This window comes from Leucoraja erinacea, chromosome 2 (assembly GCF_028641065.1).
Source record: "Leucoraja erinacea ecotype New England chromosome 2, Leri_hhj_1, whole genome shotgun sequence".
NCBI lineage: Eukaryota > Metazoa > Chordata > Chondrichthyes > Rajiformes > Rajidae > Leucoraja > Leucoraja erinaceus.
Window position 1 is genome coordinate 38,494,377 of NC_073378.1, and position 22,933 is coordinate 38,517,309.

Here is a 22,933-nt window from a genome sequence, read left to right on the forward strand (position 1 = left end):
GCTCCGTCCGCCATCGCGGCGCCGGCGAGCCGCCTGTCTGTTGGTTCCAGCACCTTCTACATGGGCGCGCAGGCGCGCTGGCGATCAACGCTCGGGAGGGAAGGAAGGAGGGGATGACCGGGCCGGCGTCGTACGTTGCCCCGTTAACTCTGGCCCTCGCCCCGCTAACTCTGGCCCTCGCCGCGCTGCTCTGGCCCTCGTCCCACTGCCTTGCCATGACCGCGACCGGAGGCCCAGGCCACAGCCGAGATGACTTCAACTATTTCGCCTACGGCAGCAACTTGCTGCGGGGGCGGCTGCTGCTCCAGAACCCCACGGCGGTGCAAGTGTCCGTGGGCTGCTTGAAGGTGAGAGAGCGCGGATGGTGGGAGTCACCCGACGAGTTTCACTGTCCTTCTGATTAATCGTACTGATTGCATGCATCCTTGTCACCTTCCGGCTAATAATTGACTACTGGAGATAGAAACTCTTCGGTGTCAACCAGTATCTGCCACACACACAACACACACACCACACACCACACCCCACCACCCCACCCCCACCCCCCCCCACACCACCCACCCCCACACACACACACCACCCCCACACACACACCCCGCCCCCACACACACACACCACCCCCACACACACCACCTAGCAATGTTACAAAATTTTGAGATTTTAAAAATCAAGTCTGCAATTTATCCCATCAGATAAAGCATAACAATAAGTTTAATTTGACACCAAATTCACTGTCATATCTCAAGTATTAAAAAAGTTATGGCCATTTTCATACTCGGAAATTAGCATCTTGTTCCCTATTGATTTTCAATGGACATTACAAAAAAGCTGTGATCTTGGATAGTCAAAAGCCCATTTCTTAAGGAAAGATTAACATTTTTTAATAGCCTAAGTGTCCAAAGATTATTCACAAATAATTCACAATATAACATGATTTTTATATCTAATTTACATTAATTTATAGGCCAAATGGAAGGAATTTAGTGTTCAATTGCTGTAAATAAATGCCCATTTAAATCGGCTTTCTAGTGGGTTCATGTGAACGCGCTGGTTTAGAACGTTGACATTGCGCTGGATTAGTGCCCTCAAATGCCGAGAAAAATGCTGCGGGATATAAAAAGCCCAAAATGAACTACTCGCTATAGATAACTTGATATATAGGGTTATATATATGCCCCATTTAATGTAAAAATAAGGTACATACCTTTAATTGTTTGCTTTATAAAACCCTGGGGCTGCGAGAGGTTGCGGAATGAGACAGTAATTTAAAAACTATTATAACTATATTATCGAGGCCTATAAAACTAATAATACCTTTTGCGACCGGGTCTTGCAGCGATTTTTCGTTAATGGTTTACTAGGCTGAACATCTGCGATTAGTACAGCCTAGTAAAAATCGCGTTTTAAACCCGCCCCCTCCAAACAGCGCCAAAATCGCGGACCTGGCTGTGGGCAGATTCCCAATGACGATTCAGGTAGGTTTTGTAACATACCTACACCACCCCCACACACACACACCACCCACCACACACACACCACACACCACACACCACACACACACCACCACCACACACACACACACCCCACACCACACACACACAACACACCGCACACACAACGCACCTCTCTTCTGGTCAAAAATTCTATCGAGGGTTGCACGTAAGGTCACTGGGTCAAAGGGCTTGACGCCCGGAGCCGCTCAATCCATCTGGAGGACATCCGTATGGTATATGTTATTAATGCTAGAAACGCGTACTTTCCTACCTGTTAAAAAACACCCAAATGGTGATTTTTTGCGCTGTAAATAATTGTGGAAGTCGGGGTGACCGTGAGAGACAATTATCCTTCTTCAGAATTCCAAAACTGTAGAAAAATGAAGGTAAAGGGAAGAGAGAGCTGAAGGGCCAACAACAGCTAAAGTGGTTGGCGAACATTGGCCGTGCAGATATCAAGATGCATTTCATCAACAGTAAGGCATTATTTATGTTTTTTACTTTATTCATATGTTATCTAAAAAGTTTCAGAAGTGATAAATCTATCTGTAAAATTGTAAAATCACCCATGGTTCTCAGGTGGGTTTTAACATGCAAACAGAAAATGTTTCTGAAGCTAAATTTACCATTGAAATAATCTCAAACCATAAGCGAGTTTTGAAATAAATTTTACTCAGATACAAGCCAAGGAATGGCATAATTGTTAGCTGTTAATTGGACATAATCAACCTCAGCAAATTGACAATATCTTTGAAAGGGAGTGGGTGTTTAAGCTGTCAGTACATTTTATTATTTGCCAAAATATATTTTTCAATGTTCCTTGTTTAAAGCCTGCACAATTATCCACAATTATTTATTTATTTATCATCTAATTACAGACAAGCCTGCAGCATGGAATGATGTTACATAGAAACATAGAAAGATAGGTGCAGGAGTAGGCCATTCGGCCTTACGAGCCTGCACCGGCATTCAATCCTGATTGGGCACCCACTGTGAATATGGGACGCGGCGATGACAATGAGCAGGATAGACAACGTGCACAAGAACGCCATGCACGTGTAACAAGAAGAGATAGTATGAAAGCAGATTTGGTCGCAGCTCAAGCATCCGTAGCTCCGTAAGATGATGCTGAGCAGGTTAATGATTATGAGAACTTTGAACCGGAGCTGCGATTACACCATCAACTTGACATGGAAACACAAACACCAGTCAAAGAGACAATGGACACATCAACACAAACAGACAGGTGTGCAGCAGACATAATAGTACTGGAAGCACAAGTGGACAATAACAATGAGGAGCTTGCTAAAGCAAGACAAGCAGCCCAAAGTAAGTTTACACAAGAAAGCCTTTCCAAGGACGACAAAACGTTTAGGTTCTACACGGGTTTACCAACGTTTGCCATTTTGATGCTGGTCTTCAATTATGTTAAGGACAAGCTCCCTAAAAGACATTCACTAACACATTTTCAGCAGTTGCTGATTGTCTTGATGAAGCTCCGACGTAGTGCCTCATGAAGATCTTGCGTATCGATTTCTTGTTAGTCATTCCACAGTAGCGCGTGTATTCACTAGTGGGATTGATGCACAGTTACAGACAAGCCTGCAGCATGGAATGATGTTACATAGAAACATAGAAAAATAGGTGCAGGAGTAGGCCATTCGGCCCTTCGAGCATATCCAAGTTAATTATTTGGCCTGAAAGGGAGGTTCTGTGGAAAACTATGCCCATGCAATTTCAGCGGACATTTGGAAAGTGTGTGGCAGTGATTATAGATTGCTTTGAAGTATTTTGTGATAGACCTAAGAGTTTAGAGGCGCGCGCACAGACTTGGTCGAATTATAAGCACCATAATACCATCAAATTCTTGATAGGTATTACACCATGTGGTGCTATTTCATTTTTATCTGCAGCATGGGGGGGGGGGGGGGGGGGGGGGGGGGCATCCTTTAGCCGCCACCTGAGGTCCAGTGCTTTTGACCGGGAGTTGCTCGCCTTACACCTCACAGTGGAGAACTTTCGGTACTTCCTCGGGGGCCGTACCTTCATAGTTTTTACTGACCACAAGCGCCTCATGTTTCGGATCCTTGGTCCGCTCGTCAGCAGCTCCAGCTGGCGGCTATTTTGGAGTATACATGGATGTCCGGCACATCGCCGTGAATGCAACCTCGTGGCGGATACTTTGTCCCGTCCGGCAATTGCAGCCGAGCTTAACCCGGCCACGGGAATAGATTACTCTGCCTTGGCGGCGGACTAGCTGGTGGACGATGAGAGCGTACTGCACTGTGATCTCTGGCTTGGTGCTCTGGTCCTTTGTGACGTATCCACGGGTCAGCCGACGCCTATCATCCCGGCAGCCGTTGCGTCTTTGAGGTAATCCATGGGCTGGCCCACCCATCCATCCGGGTCAAGGTAGCTATGGTGGCCGTGAAGTATATGTGGCACGGACTTCGCAAGCAGGTCGATCGCTGGGCCTGAGAGCGCATCCCGTACCAGGCATCAAAGGTGCATCGAAATGTCCGGGCGCCCGTTCAAGACTTTGCAGTGCCACGCCGGCGGTTCGATCACGTACACGTAGACATCGTGGGGCCACTGCCTCCGTCCCAGGGTGTTTCACACTTGCTTACGTTGGTTGACCGTTTTACCCGGTGGCCGGAGGCCATCCCACTCACGGACACTTCGACTCAGTCGTGCGCTCGTGGCAATTGGATTGCCCACTTTGGGGTTCCACTTCACATCACGTCCGACTGGGGCGCCCAGTTCACGTCTGAACTGTGGTCTGCCATGGCCCGCCTGTTGGGGACGCAGCTCCACCATGCGACCGTACCATCCCCAGTCAAATGGGTTGGAGGAGCGGTTCCACCGCTGTCTGAAGGCTTGTCTCACAGGCCCTGGGTGGATGGACGAGTTGCCATGGGTCCTGTTGGGGATTCGGACGGGCCCCAAGGAGGATCTGTCATCGTCCTCCGCGGTGTTGGCATATGGTGCTCCGCTCACCTTCCCCGGGGAGCTTGTCCCTGCTGCTGATGGGTCCCAGGAACCCCCGTCATCGGTGCTGATCCGTTTGCGGGAGAGGTTTGTCTCCCATCCCAACGTCGCGTCATGGAGTGGCCCCTTCCCATGTGCCACTGCCGCTGATGGGCTGCCCGTATGTTTTTCTTCACCGTGACTCCCACAGGTCACCCATCCAGCGCCCATATGAAGGTCCCTTTCGCGTGCTGCGGCACGGGCCTACTACATTTTATTTGGACATGGGAGGCGGCGTGAAACTGTCTTTGGCTTGTTTGAAACCGGCCCACTTGGACCCGAGCGAGCCAGTCCATGTGGCTCAACCGCCCAGTTGCGGGCGTCCGCCGTCCCGGGTTCCTGGAGATTCTTCCAAACCGAGCAAGCCCCCGGGGAGTGGGATTGTAACTACGCGTTCGGGACCCCTCGTGCGGCGTCCCGTCCCCTTCGGTGCCTCTAGTTCTGGGGTGGGTCATGTGGCGGCACCTGGTGGCAACAACGAACCATCAGCTCTAGAGGGCGGCGTCTTGGTGTGGGGGGCGCTAGTCAGGGGATTGGTACCGGAGTTGATATTTAAGGCCGGGCAACGCCTGTGTCCGGTGAGGAGTAGGGAGCTGTATTGGAGAGAATAAACACGTTTAGTGCACACAACTAGTGTCCGACTAGTTTTTGGCTGGACTCCTGCGAGTCCCCGCCACAATGCATTCTTAATGTATTCATCCATGCATTACAGCTAGTGTTGACCTCTCTTTTTCCCTTAAACATAGCACCATTGCCATGCTGCCCTGAACTACTAAATCTGAAGAAGGGTCTCGACCTGAAACATTTCCTATTCTTTTTCTCCAGAGATGCTTTCTGACTCACTGAGTTACTCCAGCTTTTTGTTTAAGAAGGAACTGCAGATGTTGGAAAATTGAAGGTAGACAAAAATTCTGGAGAAACTCAGCGGGTGAGGCAACATTTATGGAGCGAAGGAAATAGGCGACATTTCAGGTCAAGATCCTTCTTCAGACTGATGTGCGGTAAAATATGGGGGGGGCTGGAAGAAGTAAGGAAGAGGCGGAGACAGTGGGCTGTGGAGGGGTTAAGATGTGGTCGTAGAGTTGGAGGGAAGGGGGAATTAAAGCGGGGGGGCAGTGAGAGAGGAGGTTGTTAAACTGTCTTCGGAGAGAGGAGGAGAACTTCTTCAAAGAAGGCATACCTTGAGGATGTCAGTTGATAGTCTATCTCCTGTGATGGAGACGGTGAGATCAATAAACCATCGGGAGATGTTGGCATTCAGCTGCATCTGTGCAGAATTCCGTAAGAGGCTGTCAGTTTCATTGAGTAAACATAGTTAATGCTGATGGTTTTTGTTATAAATATATTTGTAAAATCCAGGTGGATGCATTTGTCCTTGTTCGATTCGAATGCTAACAAGACAATTTGTTCGAATTGTTCCAAGATACAGTAATTATTGAGAAATTCAGCTAGCATTAATGTGATAATATTTTGGAACTGGAGACAATGTTCATTCAGGGTTGGCATTCAAACCTACTTCTGACTCCAAAATTGCACATCAGGCTGGTAAAAGCTGACAGAAATAAGCAAAACTTTTGTGAAATCGAGTTGGTCTGTTCAGAAACATTATACATTTGAATCAATAAACAAGATGTTCAAAGTGAGTAAAAGTATCTTAGTTTAATTATATTGTCACAAGCATCGAGGGACAGTGAAAAGCTTTCGTTTCTGTGTGATCTAGACCAAGTGCAGACCCGTTGGGTCTGTTCCCCCAACGTGCGGTAGGGGGGGGGGCGATGCGGCCTGCAGCTTCACACACCCTAACTATCCCCCCCCCCCCCGCCCCCCTGCTAATTAACCCCCCTGATATTATATTAATATTATTAATTTGCTCCTTTTACCCCATAACCACCCTATCTACTGACACATAGCCCCCAACTTGCAGAGGAGAGGAGTGGAGGGGAGAGAGAGAGAGAGTGCCTTTTTATTTCAACCCAAACCCCCCATACAATCATTTGCAGACAGTGCATTTTTACTTTAACCATATTTTCATTTTCAAACCACATTAAGAGTACTTACTCAGTTGTGTGGACATGTGTTCAGTGTTATTCACAGCTCAGAGAAACGTGACCCTCTGCCTTCCTCCATCTTGAAGAGACTGAATGAGGCACACCACTTCCTGGTTTTATAGTCCCTCCCCCCTGCCACCAGCAGGGGCAGCAGAGAGAATGGGGAATTTTGTAAAATCATTAATATCTCTCTCATTTTTCATCGACTGGAAAAATCCTCGTCACACTTGTGGCGGAGGGGGGCTCTGAGCGAGGTGGCCAAAAATGACGGCCGTAGGTGGCGGCGTTCTCTCAGAAATCGCAGCACAGATCGCCAAAACCGGTCAAGAACAGACTTTTAGTAATATAGACTAGACTAAGTGGGACCCGTTGGGTCCCAGCATCACACGGGAGGGCTGGTCCCCAACACAATATTCCACCTCTCCACCAATTCCAATATTGCTGGTCAGTGGGGGGGGGGTTCTGGAGCACTAGTATGTGTGTTGTGGGTCAAAGAGACTGGCTTCCAGAGGGCTAGTATGGACATTGTGGTCTGAATGGATTCTTGGGCTGGCAGCTCAGTCACTCAGGCTGTTGTGCACTGAAGGAACTGGTTTCCAGAGGGCTAGTATGGACATTGTTGACTGAATGAATTTTTGGACTTGCAGTTCACCAAGTCATGGGTGGTGGGCTGGCACTTCAGTCACTTACAGCTGGTGGGCTGGCATTTCACTTACTCATGGCTGGTGGGCTGGCAGCCCAGTCACTCACAGCTGGTGGTGGCAATTCACTCAGTCACCCCTCTTCCCTTCTCCCCCCCCACTCTGCTCCATGCCATTCCCCTCCCCCACACACATTCAGTCCATCTCCCCCCATGCACTCTTAGTGGCTCTCCACACACACACACACAGATACTCAGGCACTCACGCAGACACACACTCAGACACACATACATACAAACACTCACACACAGACACAGCAACTCATACATACGCACGCACAGACACGACGCACAGACACAGCAACTCATACATACGCACGCACAGACAGACGACGTGCACACGCTTTAGAACCAATAGACATTTCGTTGCAAGCTTTAGAACCAATAGACATTTCGTTGCAAGCTTTAGAACCAATAGACATTTCGTTGCAAGCTTTAGAACCAATAGACATTTCGTTGCAAGCTTTAGAACCAATAGACATTTCGTTGCAAGCTTTAGAACCAATAGACATTTCGTTGCAAGCTTTAGAACCAATAGACATTTCGTTGCAAGCTTTAGAACCAATAGACATTTCGTTGCAAGCTTTAGAACCAATAGACATTTCGTTGCAAGCTTTAGAACCAATAGACATTTCGTTGCAAGCTTTAGAACCAATAGACATTTCGTTGCAAGCTTTAGAACCAATAGACATTTCGTTGCAAGCTTTAGAACCAATAGACATTTCGTTGCAAGCTTTAGAACCAATAGACATTTCGTTGCAAGCTTTAGAACCAATAGACATTTCGTTGCAAGCTTTAGAACCAATAGACATTTCGTTGCAAGCTTTAGAACCAATAGACATTTCGTTGCAAGCTTTAGAACCAATAGACATTTCGTTGCAAGCTTTAGAACCAATAGACATTTCGTTGCAAGCTTTAGAACCAATAGACATTTCGTTGCAAGCTTTAGAACCAATAGACATTTCGTGTTGCAATCTTTAGAACCAATAGACATTTCGTTGCAAGCTTTAGAACCAATAGACATTTCGTTGCAAGCTTTAGAACCAATAGACATTTTCGTTGCAAGCTTTAGAACCAATAGACATTTCGTTGCAAGCTTTAGAACCAATAGACATTTCGTTGCAAGCTTTAGAACCAATAGACATTTTCGTTGCAAGCTTTAGAACCAATAGACATTTCGTTGCAAGCTTTAGAACCAATAGACATTTCGTTGCAAGCTTTAGAACCAATAGACATTTCGTTGCAAGCTTTAGAACCAATAGACATTTCGTTGCAAGCTTTAGAACCAATAGACATTTCGTTGCAAGCTTTAGAACCAATAGACATTTCGTTGCAAGCTTTAGAACCAATAGACATTTCGTTGCAAGCTTTAGAACCAATAGACATTTCGTTGCAAGCTTTAGAACCAATAGACATTTCGTTGCAAGCTTTAGAACCAATAGACATTTCGTTGCAAGCTTTAGAACCAATAGACATTTCGTTGCAAGCTTTAGAACCAATAGACATTTCGTTGCAAGCTTTAGAACCAATAGACATTTTGTTGCAAGCTTTAGAACCAATAGACATTTTGTTGCAAGCTTTAGAACCAATAGACATTTTTGCAAGCATTTTAGAACCAAAACAGACACATTCTGCAAGTATTGTAGAACCAAAACAGACACATTCTGCAAGCATTGTAGAACCAAAACAGACACTTTTTGCAAGCATTTTAGAACCAAAAGAGACACTTTTTGCAAACATTTTAGAACCAATAGACACTTTTTGCAAGCATTTTAGAACCAATACACTTTTTGCCAACATTTTAGAACCAATAGACACTTTTTGCAAGCATTTTAGAACCACTAAGGGCACTCACATTTGAGTAGACGTGTTATTCACAGCTCAGAGAAACGTGACCCTCTGCCTTCCTCCATTTTGAAGAGACTGTGAGGCACACCATTTCTGGGTTTTATAGTCCCTCCCCCTCCCACCTTTGCAAGCATTTTAGAACCAATAGAGACACTTTTTGCAAGCATTTTAGAACCAATAGACTTTTTTTATGCAAGCTTTAGAACCAATAGTCATTTTTTTTGCAAGCTTTAGAACCAATAGACATTTTTTTTTGCAAGATTTAGAACCAATAGACATTTTTTGCAAGCATTGTAGAACCAAAAGAGACACTTTTTGCAAACATTGTAGAACCAAAAAAAGACACATTCTGCAAGCATTGTAGAACCAAAAGAGACACTTTTTGCAATTTTTAGACCCAATAGACACTTTTTGCAAACATTTTAGAACCAATAGACACTTTTTGCAAGCATTTAGAACCAATAGACATTTTTTTGCAAGCTTTAGAACCAATAGACATTTTTTTGCAAGCTTTAGAACCAATAGAGAAACATTTTTACAAGCATTTTAGAACCAAAAAAGACACATTCTGCAAGCATTATAGAACGAAAAGAGACACTTTTTGCAAATATTTTAGAATCGATAGACACTTTTTTGCAAAAATGTTAGAACCAATAGACATTTTTTGCAAGCTTTAGAACCAATAGACATTTTTTGCAAGCTTTAGAACCAATAGACATTTTTTTTGCAAGCTTTAGAACCAATAGACATTTTTTGCAAGCTTTAGAACCAATAGACATTTTTTGCAAGCTTTAGAACCAATAGACATTTTTGCAAGCTTTAGAACCAATAGAGACATTTTTTTTGCAAGGTTTAGAACCAATAGACATTTTTTTGCAAGCTTTAGAACCAATAGACATTTTTTTGTAAGCTTTAGAACCAATAGACACGTTTTGCAAGCATTTTAGAACCACTAAGGGCACTCACATTTGAGTAGACATGTGTTCAATGTTATTCACAGCTCAGAGAAACGTGACCCTCTGCCTTCCTCCATCTTGAAGAGTGAGTGAGGCACACCACTTCCTGGTTTTATAGTCCCTCCCCCCTGCCGCCAGCGGGGGCAGCAGAGAGAATGGGGAATTTTGTAAAAACATTAATATCTCTGTCATTTTTCATCAACGGGAAAAATCCTCGGCACACATGTAGCGGAGGGGGGCTCTGAGCGAGGTGGCCAAGAATGACGGCCGTACGTGGCGGCATTCTCTCGGAAATCGCAGCACAGACGGCTAAAAGCGGTCAAGCACAGAGATTTAGTAATATAGATAGATAGAAAAATGCATTCTGCTCTCATATGCTGTGGATATTGGTGGAATGTAACCCAGTGCCTTCTAGTTTTCTGACCAGGATCAGCCAATTGTGATACTTGAGAAGAAAGAATCTCATGGATATGTGTCCACTTTTTATTGGTAAGCATTAATGTGCTGGAGTACATTAGGGTATAGGAATTGTTTCTGAGGGTTGACATTGTTCCTACTTCAAAATTTAGTTTGCCTTCATGAGCTACTTCACTTGAATTGATGCCGTTAACATCTGTAGCCCGTTATTTACCTGGCAGGTGCAGTGATGTGCCCTTCTGATGCTGATCAATATTTCAAATCATGTTGAGTTCATTGTCATACTGACAAGTATGGTGGGGTCCACGTACAATGAAAATCTTGCTCGTATCAACATCACAGGAACATAGGCTCAGACAGCACGTTAAAAATATGAATATAAATAAGACCGTGCTAAACACAATTGGGAAAAAAAAGTTTGTAGTGTTTTGTTGCTGAGGTAGGATTTGAATAGTGCAGGTGTATTCTTCTATCAAGAATATTTAAAGAAAGCATTGGTTAACATTGACTTGTTAGTGTTTTTGTGGAGTGAGCAATTTCTTGAGTTCCAGGTTCTGATGAAGGACTCCTACCTTGAATGTGGGAAGATTTCCATCCTGTCATGTAATGGGCTTCTACATCTTTTCCATGAAAACAGTCTAGATCTTGAATAGATTAGTTCAAATTTACAGTAAACCGATTTAATGGACCACTTGGAAGTAGATTTTGGTTGTAGCGGATGGACCTGCCGACATTACCCCCGGCTCACAAGGTGCATCAGCGAGCCCTTCTTCACCCACTTTATATATTTTCAGGTCTCCCCTCAACCACTGGCATTCCAGAGAGAGCGTCCTCTGCACCTTCTCGAAAGCATCCACAGCCTTCTTGTAGTGGGGCGACCAGAACTACTCACAACATTTCAAATCCCCGACCTATGTAAGCAAGCATACCACATACCCTCTGTACCACTCTATCTAATTGTGTTAAATTTTCAAAGAATTATGGGAGTTATGGACTTTCAGGGAGTTATGGACTTCAACCCCATGACATCTCTGTACATCAATGCTGTTAAGAGTCATGCCATTAAATGTATATTTACCCTTTACATTTGACCTCACAAAAACAGTAGATGTCCCAGAACAAATCCCTGCAGAACTACACAGATTTCCAGCCTGAATATTGCCATTTGTTCATAACCCGCAGTCTTCTATCAATAAACCAGTTCAGAATCCATTTCGACCAAGTCACTGTTAATCCCACGCAACTTAATCCTCTGGATCAGCCTACCATGGGGGACTTTTTCAAATGCCTTACTAAAATCCATGTAGACAACATACACAACCGTATCTTTTTGGTCACCTTAAAAAACTAACATTAATAAGTCTAGATCTGTCATGTACTATGATGAAGTGGCGGCGCTGCCCTGGCAGCAGCGGCTCGCCTGCAGTCCGTTTGTTTTTACTTTTTTGTGTTGTTTTTTTTTCGTTTTGTCTAGTTAAGTTTTTGGTTTTTAGGTTGTGTTTATGTGGGGGGGTTGAAACAGGGCTTGCTGTCTCTCCCTTCGGGGGAATGCGACTTTTTTGTCGTATCCCCCTTCTCTGCCTCCGTCTGCGCTGAGGCCTAATGCCGGAGCTGGCAACCTCGAGACTCCGGAGGCAGAGCCAGTCAGGACTTGCCCTGGGCTCACTCCCGTGAGGGCGGTCCGGCTCGGGGCTGGAAAGGCGTTCCCGTGAGGGGCTGTGACGCTCCCGTGAGGGCGGCCTGGCGCGGGGCTGAGACTCTACCGTGAGGGGCTGTGGCGCTCCCGTTGGGGCGGCTCAGCCTGAGGGTGGAACGGCGCTCCCGTCGAGCGGCCCAGCTCGAGGGAGGTACGGCGCTCCCGTCGGAGCGGCCCAGCTTGAGGGAGGTACGGCATTCCCGTCGGAGCGGCCCAGCTCGAGGGAGGTACGGCGCTCCCGTCGGAGCGGCCCAGCTCGAGGGAGGAACGGCACTCACGTCGGAGCGGCCCAGCTCGAGGGAGGAACGGAACTCACGTCGGAGCGGCCCAGCTCGAGGGAGGAACGGCACTCATGTGAGGGCGATCCGGCTCGGGGCTGGAACGGTGCTCCGGTGGCTGGAACGGCGTTCTGGCGGCGGTGACCTCAGTCCGGGGTTCAGCCGCGGGCCAGCGGCTGCGACCACCTCGGGCCGCGATGTTTGAGCCGGCCCGTTTGCGGGGTTCGGTCAGCCGCAGGACTGTTTGTGCCATCGCCCGGTGGGGTATCGCCTCAGCGCAGAGGGAGAAGAGGAGGGAAGAGACTGCAGCCCTAAGATTTTTGCCTCTACCACAGTGAGGAGGTGCTTGGAGGACTCACTGTGGTGGATGTTAATTTGTGTTTATTGTTGTTTATTATTGTATGTATGACTGCAGGCACAAAATGTCGTTCAGACCGTAAGGTCTGAATGACAATAAAGGTAATTCTAATTCTACTAAGTTATGCTGATGGTCCATAATTAACCCGTTTTCATCCAAATGAAAATCGATGAATCCTTTCCAATAGTTTCCCTGCCACCGGCCTATAATTCTATAGAATTCTTTCCACTTCCCTTCTTAAATAAAGAAACAATGTCAGCTACTCTAGTCATCCAGGATGTAACTTGTGAGGGTAGCACAGAGCTGCAGCGGTCGAGTTGTTGCCTTACAGCGCCAGAGACTCCGGGTTCAATCCTAACTATGGATTCTGTCTGTACGGGGTTTACACGTTTTCCCTGTGACCATGTTGATTTTTTCCTAATGCTCTGGTTTCCTCCCACATTCCAAAAACGTGCAGGATTGTAAGTTAATTGGCTCTGTAAGTTGTCCCTAGTGTGTGGGACTAGAAATAGTGTATGAGTGATCGTTGGTTGGTGTGCTCTCGGTGGGCTGAAGTGCCTGTTTCCACGCTGTATCTCTAAAACTAAAAACTGGCTAGAGAATTGTTGCATATTATGAACGCATATTATTTCCATAATCTCTAAAACTAAAAACTGGCTAGAGAATTGTTGCATATTATGAACGCATATTATTTCCATATTTTGCATGTTGCATTCTACTCACTGATCTCACTTTCCTCCACACATTCGTCCGACTTCTCCTGGACCATCTAACATTGACACCAGACATCAGGAACCAGCTAGGTCCTGCGCCTTCACGATCCTCCTGTCCTGAATGGATTAACCTAAGTAGGTTACATTGTTCATTTTAGGATTGTATTGGAAACAGATAGTCTTTGAGCCTCAGGGAACACCTATGTAAAAATTCACTATTTGATTACCTTTTTATCTCTTTTATGTTTGCCTCCAACACTTTATAGAACCTATTTGATTTATAAACTTATTTTTAGCTTGTTTAGTGACTGTATTTTACAATCTTGATAACTAGAAATAGATTTCATAATTTTTAAGAGGGGTATTATGTTTGTGAAACAAATACTTTTCTTCTTTAGGGCTACAGACTTGCATTTGGCCAAATAATTGGAAATTCAAGTCGATGGGGAGGAGCTGTGGCCACTATTATACCAAGTCCTAATGAAGAAGTATGGGGAGTTATATGGTGTTTGAAAGCCGCCAATCGACAGTCTTTGGATGAGTAAGTCTTTTGTTTAATACTCTTTAATATTTTGAAGCAAAACTTCAATTTTAAACTGTATAAGAAGGAACTGCAGATGCTGGAAAATCGAAGGTACACAAAAAACCTGGAGAAACTCAGTGGGTGCAGTAGCATCTATGGAGTGAAGGAAATAGGCAACGTTTCGGTCCGAAACCCTTCTTCAGACTGATGGGGGGTGGGGGCGGGGAGAAGAAAGGGGAAAGGAGGAGGAGCCCGAAGGCTGGGGAATGGCAGGAGACAGCAGGAGGGCTGAGGAAGGGGAGGAGACAGCAAGGACTAACAAAATTGGGAGAACTCAATGATCATGCCCCCAGGATGCAGACTCCGCAAGCAGAATATGAGGTGCTGTTCCTCCAATTTCCGGTGGTCCTCACTCTGGCCATGGAGGAGACCCAGGACAGAGAGGTCGGATACGGAATGGGAGGGGGAGTTGAAGTGCTGAGCCGCCGCACCGCAACCGACTCACTTCGTCGCCTTACCGGGCTGGCCGAACCGCACCGCCCCACCGACCATCCGCCCACCGGGACCTCCCACGCATCGCCCGCTGACCCCGACTCCCACCATCGGGCCCGTTGACCCTCGCCACTCCACCTCCCTCCAGCAACCCACAGCCATCGCCTTACCTGGAGCCTGGACTCTGCACTGGGCCTGAAGCCTCCACGCTGCTAACTCCCACTCTCCTGGGTTTGACTACACTGGGTCCTAGTGCTAGTCTGCCCAGCCTGGTTAACCTCAGTGGTAGTTCCACTAAGTCTTCCCCATCCCCCAACTATGTGACCCCTGCTCTTCCCCCCCCACACCACAGCCCTCTCAACCCCCACCCCCTGACCCCACCCTCCACCCACCCCCCCCTCACCACCACACATCGCCTCGTCCCCAGTCCACCCACCTGCCTTCCTCCGGCCCCAACCCCCATCCCTGCTGGGGGTTCACTATAACCCGTAACCTCCCCCTCTCCGACACCAAACGGTCTGTCCTCAGCAGAGGTCTTACCTTTGTCCCCCTCCGTCCCCACCTCAATGAATTCCACGCCCACCACGACTTGGAGCTCTTCTACCGTCGCCTCTGCCTCAGTTTTTCTTCCATGGGAAGGAGTCCTCGCCCCCTATTGATGACCCCTTTTCCCGTCTCCAACGCACCCCCTCCTCGTGGAACCGCCCTCGTGGCCCTCCGGCTTTAGAACTCTTCATCCACAACTGCCGTCGCGACATCAACCGCCTCAACTTCTCCACTCCCCTGTCTCACTCCAATCTCTCCCCCCATGAACGTACTGCCATCGACTCACTTCGCAACAACCCAGATTGGGTTATCAAACCCGCCGACAAGGGAGGTGCCGTGGTAGTCTGGCGCGCCGATCTCTACAAAGCTGAGGCCACGCGCCAACTCTCGGACACCTCCTCCTACCTACCCCTGGACCATGACCCCACTGACGAGCACCAGGCCACCATCTCCAGCACCATTGCCGACTTCATCAACTCCCACGCCCTGCCTGACCGAGCCTCCAACCTCATCGTTCCCCAGCCCCGCACGGCCCAATTTTACCTTCTCCCCAAAATCCACAAACCTGATTGGCCTGGTAGACCCATTGTCTCTGCCTGTTCGTGCCCCACCGAACTCATTTCCAAATACCTTGACTCCATCCTATCCCCCTTGGTTAAATCCCTCCCTACCTATGTTCAGGACACCTCAGACACTCTCCGTCGTTTCCGCGCATTCCATTCTCTAGGCCCTCACCCCCTCATCTTCACCATGGACGTCCAGTCACTCTTCACCTCCATCCCCCACCAGGATGGTCTCAAAGCCCTCTGGTTCTTCCTCGACCAGAGAAGCAACCTATACCCGGCCACTGACACTCTCCTCTGCCTAGCGGAGCTAGTCCTTACCCTCAATAACTTCACGTTTGACTCCTCCCATTTCCTCCAAATACAAGGCGTAGCTATGGGCACACGCATGGGCCGCAGCTATGCTTGCCTCTTTGTCGGTTACGTCGAGCAATCCTTGTTCAATACGTAGCAGGGCCCCATCCCCGACCTCCACCTCCGCTACATTGATGACTGCTTTGGTGCCACCTCCTGCGCCCGCACACAACTGACTGACTTCATCCACTTCACCACTAACTTCCATCCGGCACTCAAATACACCTGGACCATTTCCGACATTTCCCTACCATTGCTTGACCTCACTATCTCCATTGCAGGTGATAGACTTCTGACCGACATCCATTATAAACCTACTGACTCTCATGGCTATCTGGACTACACTTCTTACAAGATACAAGATACAAAGTTGAATAAATTTTGGAGTGATATATTTGATATATTTACTAAGATTTTCAAGTCAAGAATAGAACCCAAAACGGAATGGATTATATTTGGAATAATAGGAGAAGATACCAATTTAAATAAAGATCAAAATGTTTTTTTTAATTATGGGTTAATAATTGGAAAGAAATTGATACTTAAATTTTGGAAAAATACAACCACACCAACTGTTAAAATGTGGATTAGGAATATGATGGACATAGCACGCCTTGAAGAAATGAGACTCCGACTAATAGATAAATATGACCAATTCTTAAAGAGTTGGTCTCCTTTCATCGACTTTTTGGAATCATGTGATGCAGCGGTGCCGTAAGGATTGCTGATTTCAGTTCATGACGCGGATAGAGCTACATCTCCGAATACAGATTTGAAAAATTCTCTTTTAAGGGGCCTTCTCTTCTATTTCTACTTTCCTCTTTCTCTCTTCCTTTTTTTATTTTTTATATACACACTTCACGTTTTTCTACTCTCTACCATCTATTTTTCCACTTTTTCCCCTTTCTATTGCTTTCTTTTTCTTGTTCTGCTTACTTCTTTCTTATAACATAAAACTAGAGGTTGTACATAGAATGGATTACGGTATTACATAGTTGGCACCTAAAATTAGGTGCCACTGTACTGTTTTGTGCTGTATTAACTTCTAATAAAATAAACAAAAAAAAAACAAAAAAATACAAGATACAAGATACATTTAATTGTCATTTGGACCCCTTGAGGTCCAAACGAAATGCCGTTTCTGCAGCCATACATTACAAACAAATAGACCCAAGACACAACAACACAACATAATTTACATAAACATCCATCACATCATTGTGATGGAAGGCCAAAAACACTTATCTCTCCACTGCACTCTCCCCCCCCACGATGTCAGAGTCAAAGTCAAAGCCCCCGGCTGGCGATGGCGATTGTCCCGCGGCCATTAAAGCCACGCCGGGTGGTGCGAGGTCGCACACCGGGTCTTGGTGTTAGAGCCCCCGGCGTGTGCTCGCAGAGTCCCGAGGCCATTCCAAGCCTCGCGGGGTGGTGCTGTAAAGGCCCAGCTCCAGGAGCTCTTGGACCCCGCAACTCGGACGGGGGAAGTCGCCGTTGCGAGAGCCCTGAAAAGCGGTCTCCCTCCAGGGAGCCGCGGGCTCCCGGTGCCGCCGTCCACAGACCTGCCGTTGGAGCCTCCGACTCTCCGGTAGCAGCAGCAGCAGCAGCAGCAGCAGCAGCGCTCCTCCACCGCTCCACCCGCTCCGGACTCGGCCAGCCCCGCGACGGCGACGGTGAGTCGTAGCACCAGAGTCCCCGGCTTCTTCCTGTTGGAGGCCGCTCCTCGTTGCGGCCCCAACGACAACGGAAACCCGACGAAAAAGGTTGGGTCTCCAGTGCAGGGAGAGATTTAAAAAGTTTCCCCCCCCCCCCCCTCCCACCGCCCCCCCACACACACACCCCAACAAAAAATAACAAAAACTACATTAAAACACAGACAAAAAATAATAAACCGCGGACAGACTGCAGAGGCCGCTGCTGACGAGAGTCGCGCCGCCCACCGACTTCCTACCCTGCTTCCTGTAAGGACTCCATCCCCTACTCCCAATTCCTCCGTCTACGCCGCATCTGCTCCCAGGATGAGGTGTTCCACACCAGGGCATCTGAAATGTCCTCATTCTTCAGGGAACGGGTGTTCCCCTCCTCCACCATAGATGAGGCTCGCACCAGGGTCTCTTCCATACCCCGCAACACTGCTCTCTCTCCCCATCCCCCCCACTCGCAACAAGGGCAGAGTCCCCCTAGTCCTCACCTTTCACCCCACCAGCCGTCACATACAACAAGTAATCCTCTGTCAGTTTCGTCACCTCCAACGTGACCCCACCACTCGCCACATCTTCCCATCTCCCCCCATGTCTGCCTTCCGCAAAGACTGCTTCCTCCATAACTCCCTTGTCAATTCTTCCCTTCCCTCCCGTGCCACCCCCCACCCTGCAACCGCAAGAGATGCAACACTTCTCCCCTTACCTCCCCCTCGACTCCATTCAAGGACCCAAGCAGTCGTTCCCTGTGCGACAGAGGTTTACCTGCATCTCCTCCAACCTCATCTATTGCATCCGCTGCTCTAGATGTCAGCAGATCTATGTCGGTGAGACCAAGCGGAGGTTGGGCGATCGTTTCGCCGAGCACTTTCGCTCGGTCCGCAATAACCAACCTGACCTCCCGGTGGCTCAGCACTTCAACTCCCCCTCCCACTCCATATCCGACCTCTCTGTCCTGGGTCTCCTGCATGGCCAGAGCGAGCAACACCGGAAATTGGAGGAACAGCACCTCATATTCCGCTTCGGGAGTCTGCATCCTGGGGGCATGAACATTGTGTTCTCCCAATTTTGTTAGTCCTTGCTGTCTCCTCCCCTTCCTCAGCCCTCCTGCTGTGTCCTCCCAACCCCCAGCCTTCGGGCGCCTCCTTTTTCCTTTCTTCTCCCCGCCCCCCCCACCCCCCATCAGTCTGAAGAAGGGTTTTGGTCGGAAACGTTGCCTATTTCCTTCGCTCCATAGATGAAACCCGCTGAGTTTCTCCAGCTTTTTTGTGTACCTTCAATTTTAAACTGATGTGTTGCTCCAAAGGGATTGTAACGATGATGGCAATCAGGTATGATTTATTATTTTTAAACGTGCGTTTCAGATATATTGAATGCTATACAGGTATGTGCATAAAATCATTTAAATCTTTATCCAGGATAACCTTAATGCGTTTGTAATAAGAAAACAGCAACAGTATACTAAACACGTTATTCGGGGTTACTTTTCACTTGCACAATAGTGGTTATATACGGCCCAGGGTTGAAATATCTCCTCTTCTTTGTATGGTATTCATCCCAGCTCTCCAGTTGCATGGAGATTCTGGGAGAATCATACATGTGGAATCCTCCTTTTGATTACTATCTACTGCCCTTCCTCAGCTGGGTCTGTGCTTCATGATGTTGAATAACTTTCAGAAATAGCACAGTGTATCAAGGGCATAGAAATTATCCGTAACTGTGACTTAGTAGCACTACAACAGGCAGAGCTGTGCCAATCATGAAAAATATATTTGGCAGACTGCGCAGATTTTTAAAATTTCATATTTGGGTTGAGGGAGTTGTTGGCTGGCTTCTGAATTTATTGCCCTTGAGGGATTAACATGGCCAACCTCTTGGTGCTGTTGGGCAAATGAATCATCCTACCACAACCAGAGAGCAGTGCTGATCCGCTATCTACCTCTTTGGTGACCCTCGGACTATCCTTGAACAGCCTTTGCTGGCTTTACCTTGCACTAAACATCATTCCCTTATCATGTATCTATACACTGTAAATGGATTGATTATAATCATGTATTGTCTTTCTGCTAACTGGTTTACACGCAACAAAAGTGTTTCACTGTACCTCAGTACACGTGACAAAAAACTAAACTGAACTAAACAACTACTGCAGTCCTTCTAATGAAGATATTCCCACAAAATCTATATAGGGAAAAATAGGGAATACAGGAATTACACTCTTAAAGAAAAATAAATAGAAACATGTGCGATAGTGCGACGATGGGAATCTCCAGGCATTTTCATCTTTCTGCTGCTCCCATCCATGTTGGTGTCAGAGTTATGAGTTTGAGAAGTGCTTTGACAGTAGCCTAGGCAAGTAAGATATTTTTGACAGGTAGCCTAGGCAAACCAAATATTACCATTTATTGCTGGAAGAATTTCATCCAAAAATAGGTAAGTTGTGCTTCAGTGATATAGGGCATAAATGAGACCAGATCTAGATGCTGTGCATAGTATTTGTCTCTTTATTTAGTGACGGATATAGTTAATTTGAATAGTACAAAGTATATTTACCAGACTAATACTTGCAATGGATGGCTTGTCTTGCAGGAAAAGTTGAAAATACTAGCCATGGATTTTCTGGTGTTTACAAGAGTGAGCGGAGCTACATTGAAATATAAGATATTCTGAGAGCTTTTGACAATGTAAATGTGGCGAATAGGGTTCCTCGTGAGAGAGTATAGTTCTGTGAGTCATTGTTAAGGGGGCCACATTTAATGCAAAGAGGACACAATTTTTTTTCTGATTGTATGAGTCTTTGTAACTCTTCCTGAAAGACTGTGGCAAATGTAGATTCTTAATGAGCAAGGAGGTGATTAAATGAGTTTGCGGATTTGATTTTACAATCAGACTTATGCCTCTCATAATTTTATGTACTTCTGTTAGGTCTTCCCTCAACCTCCGTGATTTCCAGAGAAAACAATTTGAGTTTGTTCAACCGCACCCTGTAGCTACTATCCCATAATCCTGGCACCATTCTGGTAAACCTCCTTTGCCCTGTTCAGTGGGGAAGGACATGCCCGAAATAGCAGGGATACGCCAAACATGAGGTGACAACATTGTGAAGCTGTGTCACCATGTTGTATTTAGCAAAATGGTAATAGATTGGGCTAAGTGGTCTCATAACCAATTGGAGCTTCAAATCGGAGCTCCACAACTGCCACCATCTATTGAAAAATCCAGACGGATAACTAGACAGCAAACAAGAGGAGGTGATTCCAAGAGCATCCCAATGCTTGGCGTTGTGGCCAAGCTCTTGAGTGCCAAAGACAGATGCATGTGTAATTGCATTTATTACGAAACACTGTTCACGTATGAGTAGCTGTTCTATTTCAATAGCTTTCTTCCTTGTCACGTACAAAAGTGTGCGAACGAACAGCATTTACTCACCGATGCCCGACTTGGGTTTAGTCAGAGGCATAATAAGTGAGCAGAATCCAGGTAGTGATCCCATCCAAGAAATGCTTGTGACTATCAAAGGCTTCCAGGCTATCTTTTGATGGAAGCAATTACAAATGATGCAAATAATTAAAAAGATACACTAATGAAAATATAGTTTAAAAAATAAGAATCAGATAAAATAAGGGAGACGCTATTCTTCAGGATCAATAACCACAGGCACCAACTTCCTGTTCAAAATATTTATATCAACATATGTACAAATATTTTCAATAAATGTACATAAAATCCAACAGGTGTTTAACAAAATACTTGTCATTTGGTTCATATTGCAGCTCTTATTTGTTTCTGACCACAAGTGTGTTTTCTCTCTGCAACAGTCAAGAAGGTGTTGAGGAAGGAATCTACAGTCCAATGGAAGTTCAAGTTGAGCAGAAAGATAGAGAAGGAGGAGAAATTATTTGTCTGACCTATCAGATGAATCATTTTAATGCCTCCCTCACATCACCACTTTACAAAGAGGTAGGTAAATAAAAGTAAATTGATTTATTTGAAAATAAAATCAAAGTAAAAAGAGATTTGTTGATCCAGGATTAGACCACAAAGGCCTTAATTATCCTCCTTCAGGAATTCAATTTGTGCTGCACATCCATTAGCATTAAACTGTGTTGTATTTTGAAAGTCCGAACCTGCTTTGATTATTAATCAAATGAGGAAAAATTTCTATTCACTATCACTTCTCCTTCTTGGTCTGGTTTGGCTCAGCCACCAAGCACGACATACGGAGGCTGCAATGAATCGTCCGATCAGCTAAGAAGGTTATTGACTGCAACCTTCCCTCCACTGACGAACTGTACACTGCAAGGGCCAGGAAGCGAGCGGGTAAGATCATCTCTGACCCCTCTCACCCTGCCACCAACTCTTTGAATCACTCCCCTCTGGAGGCGACCACGGACTGTCAATGCTGCCACAGCCAGACATAAAAACAGCTTTTTCCTACGAATAGTAGCACTACTCAATCAATAACCTAAAATCTGTAGCCTCCTTTTGCTCTGGTATTTTATTTAATTCACATGTATTATTGTTGATGTTTAATGTTTTAAGTGTAATTCCTAACTGTCACTGTATGTCATGTTGTCACTTGTGGGCAGAGCACCAAAGCAAATTCCATGTATGTGAATACTTGGTCAAATAAACTTATCATTCATTCATACATTCATTCATTCATTCATCTATTCATTCATTCTCCATTCCATACAACAAAATTGTTTCTTTTTTTTGGTGCTTTGGGATACTTGCAAGGAAAGAGAAACTTAAAAGAGGTTCATCTTTGGCTCTTCTAGGGGAAGAGTTAGAACAAAACTATTTTCCTGTAGATTTGCCTTTTTTTTATAGGGATAACATTTTGTTTTTTTCTAATTGTAAGTTTAAACTTTCTATTAATATCTATAGAATCATAAAAGGGATTTGATTTCATACAACTTTGCTCACATGTTGAGACTGGACTACGGAACTCCGTTTGGAACAGGGCCTCAACTTTGGTGATCAGGAGCACAATAACGAGGATTTGTTTCCTTGTGCATTTAGTGAATACATTTTATTAGCCAATTATGTATACATACAAGGAATTTGCCTTGGTGTTTTGCTCGCAAGGATAACAACACGATATACAGTAGACAATTAATAAAACATTATAATTTAAACATGTGAAGAATTAAATAAACTACCAGTGCAAAAGGAATTTTGGCTGTTGAGTAGAGCTACTGCTCGTGGGAAAAAAGCT

The 22,933-nt window shown here is 46.0% G+C and overlaps 1 protein-coding gene across 1 annotated transcript in view; it reads left to right on the forward strand.

Annotated features, from left to right (window-relative positions):
• Positions 1 to 113: 113 nt before the first annotated feature.
• The window catches only part of LOC129708985 (gamma-glutamylcyclotransferase-like), a 29,406-nt gene continuing 6,586 nt past the window's right edge, over positions 114 to 22,933 (forward strand). The window contains exons 1-3 of the mRNA XM_055655117.1: positions 114 to 347; positions 13,933 to 14,075; positions 21,531 to 21,672. Coding sequence (XP_055511092.1) covers positions 114 to 347; positions 13,933 to 14,075; positions 21,531 to 21,672 — 519 coding nt within the window. The remainder of the gene's footprint in view (positions 348 to 13,932; positions 14,076 to 21,530; positions 21,673 to 22,933) is intronic.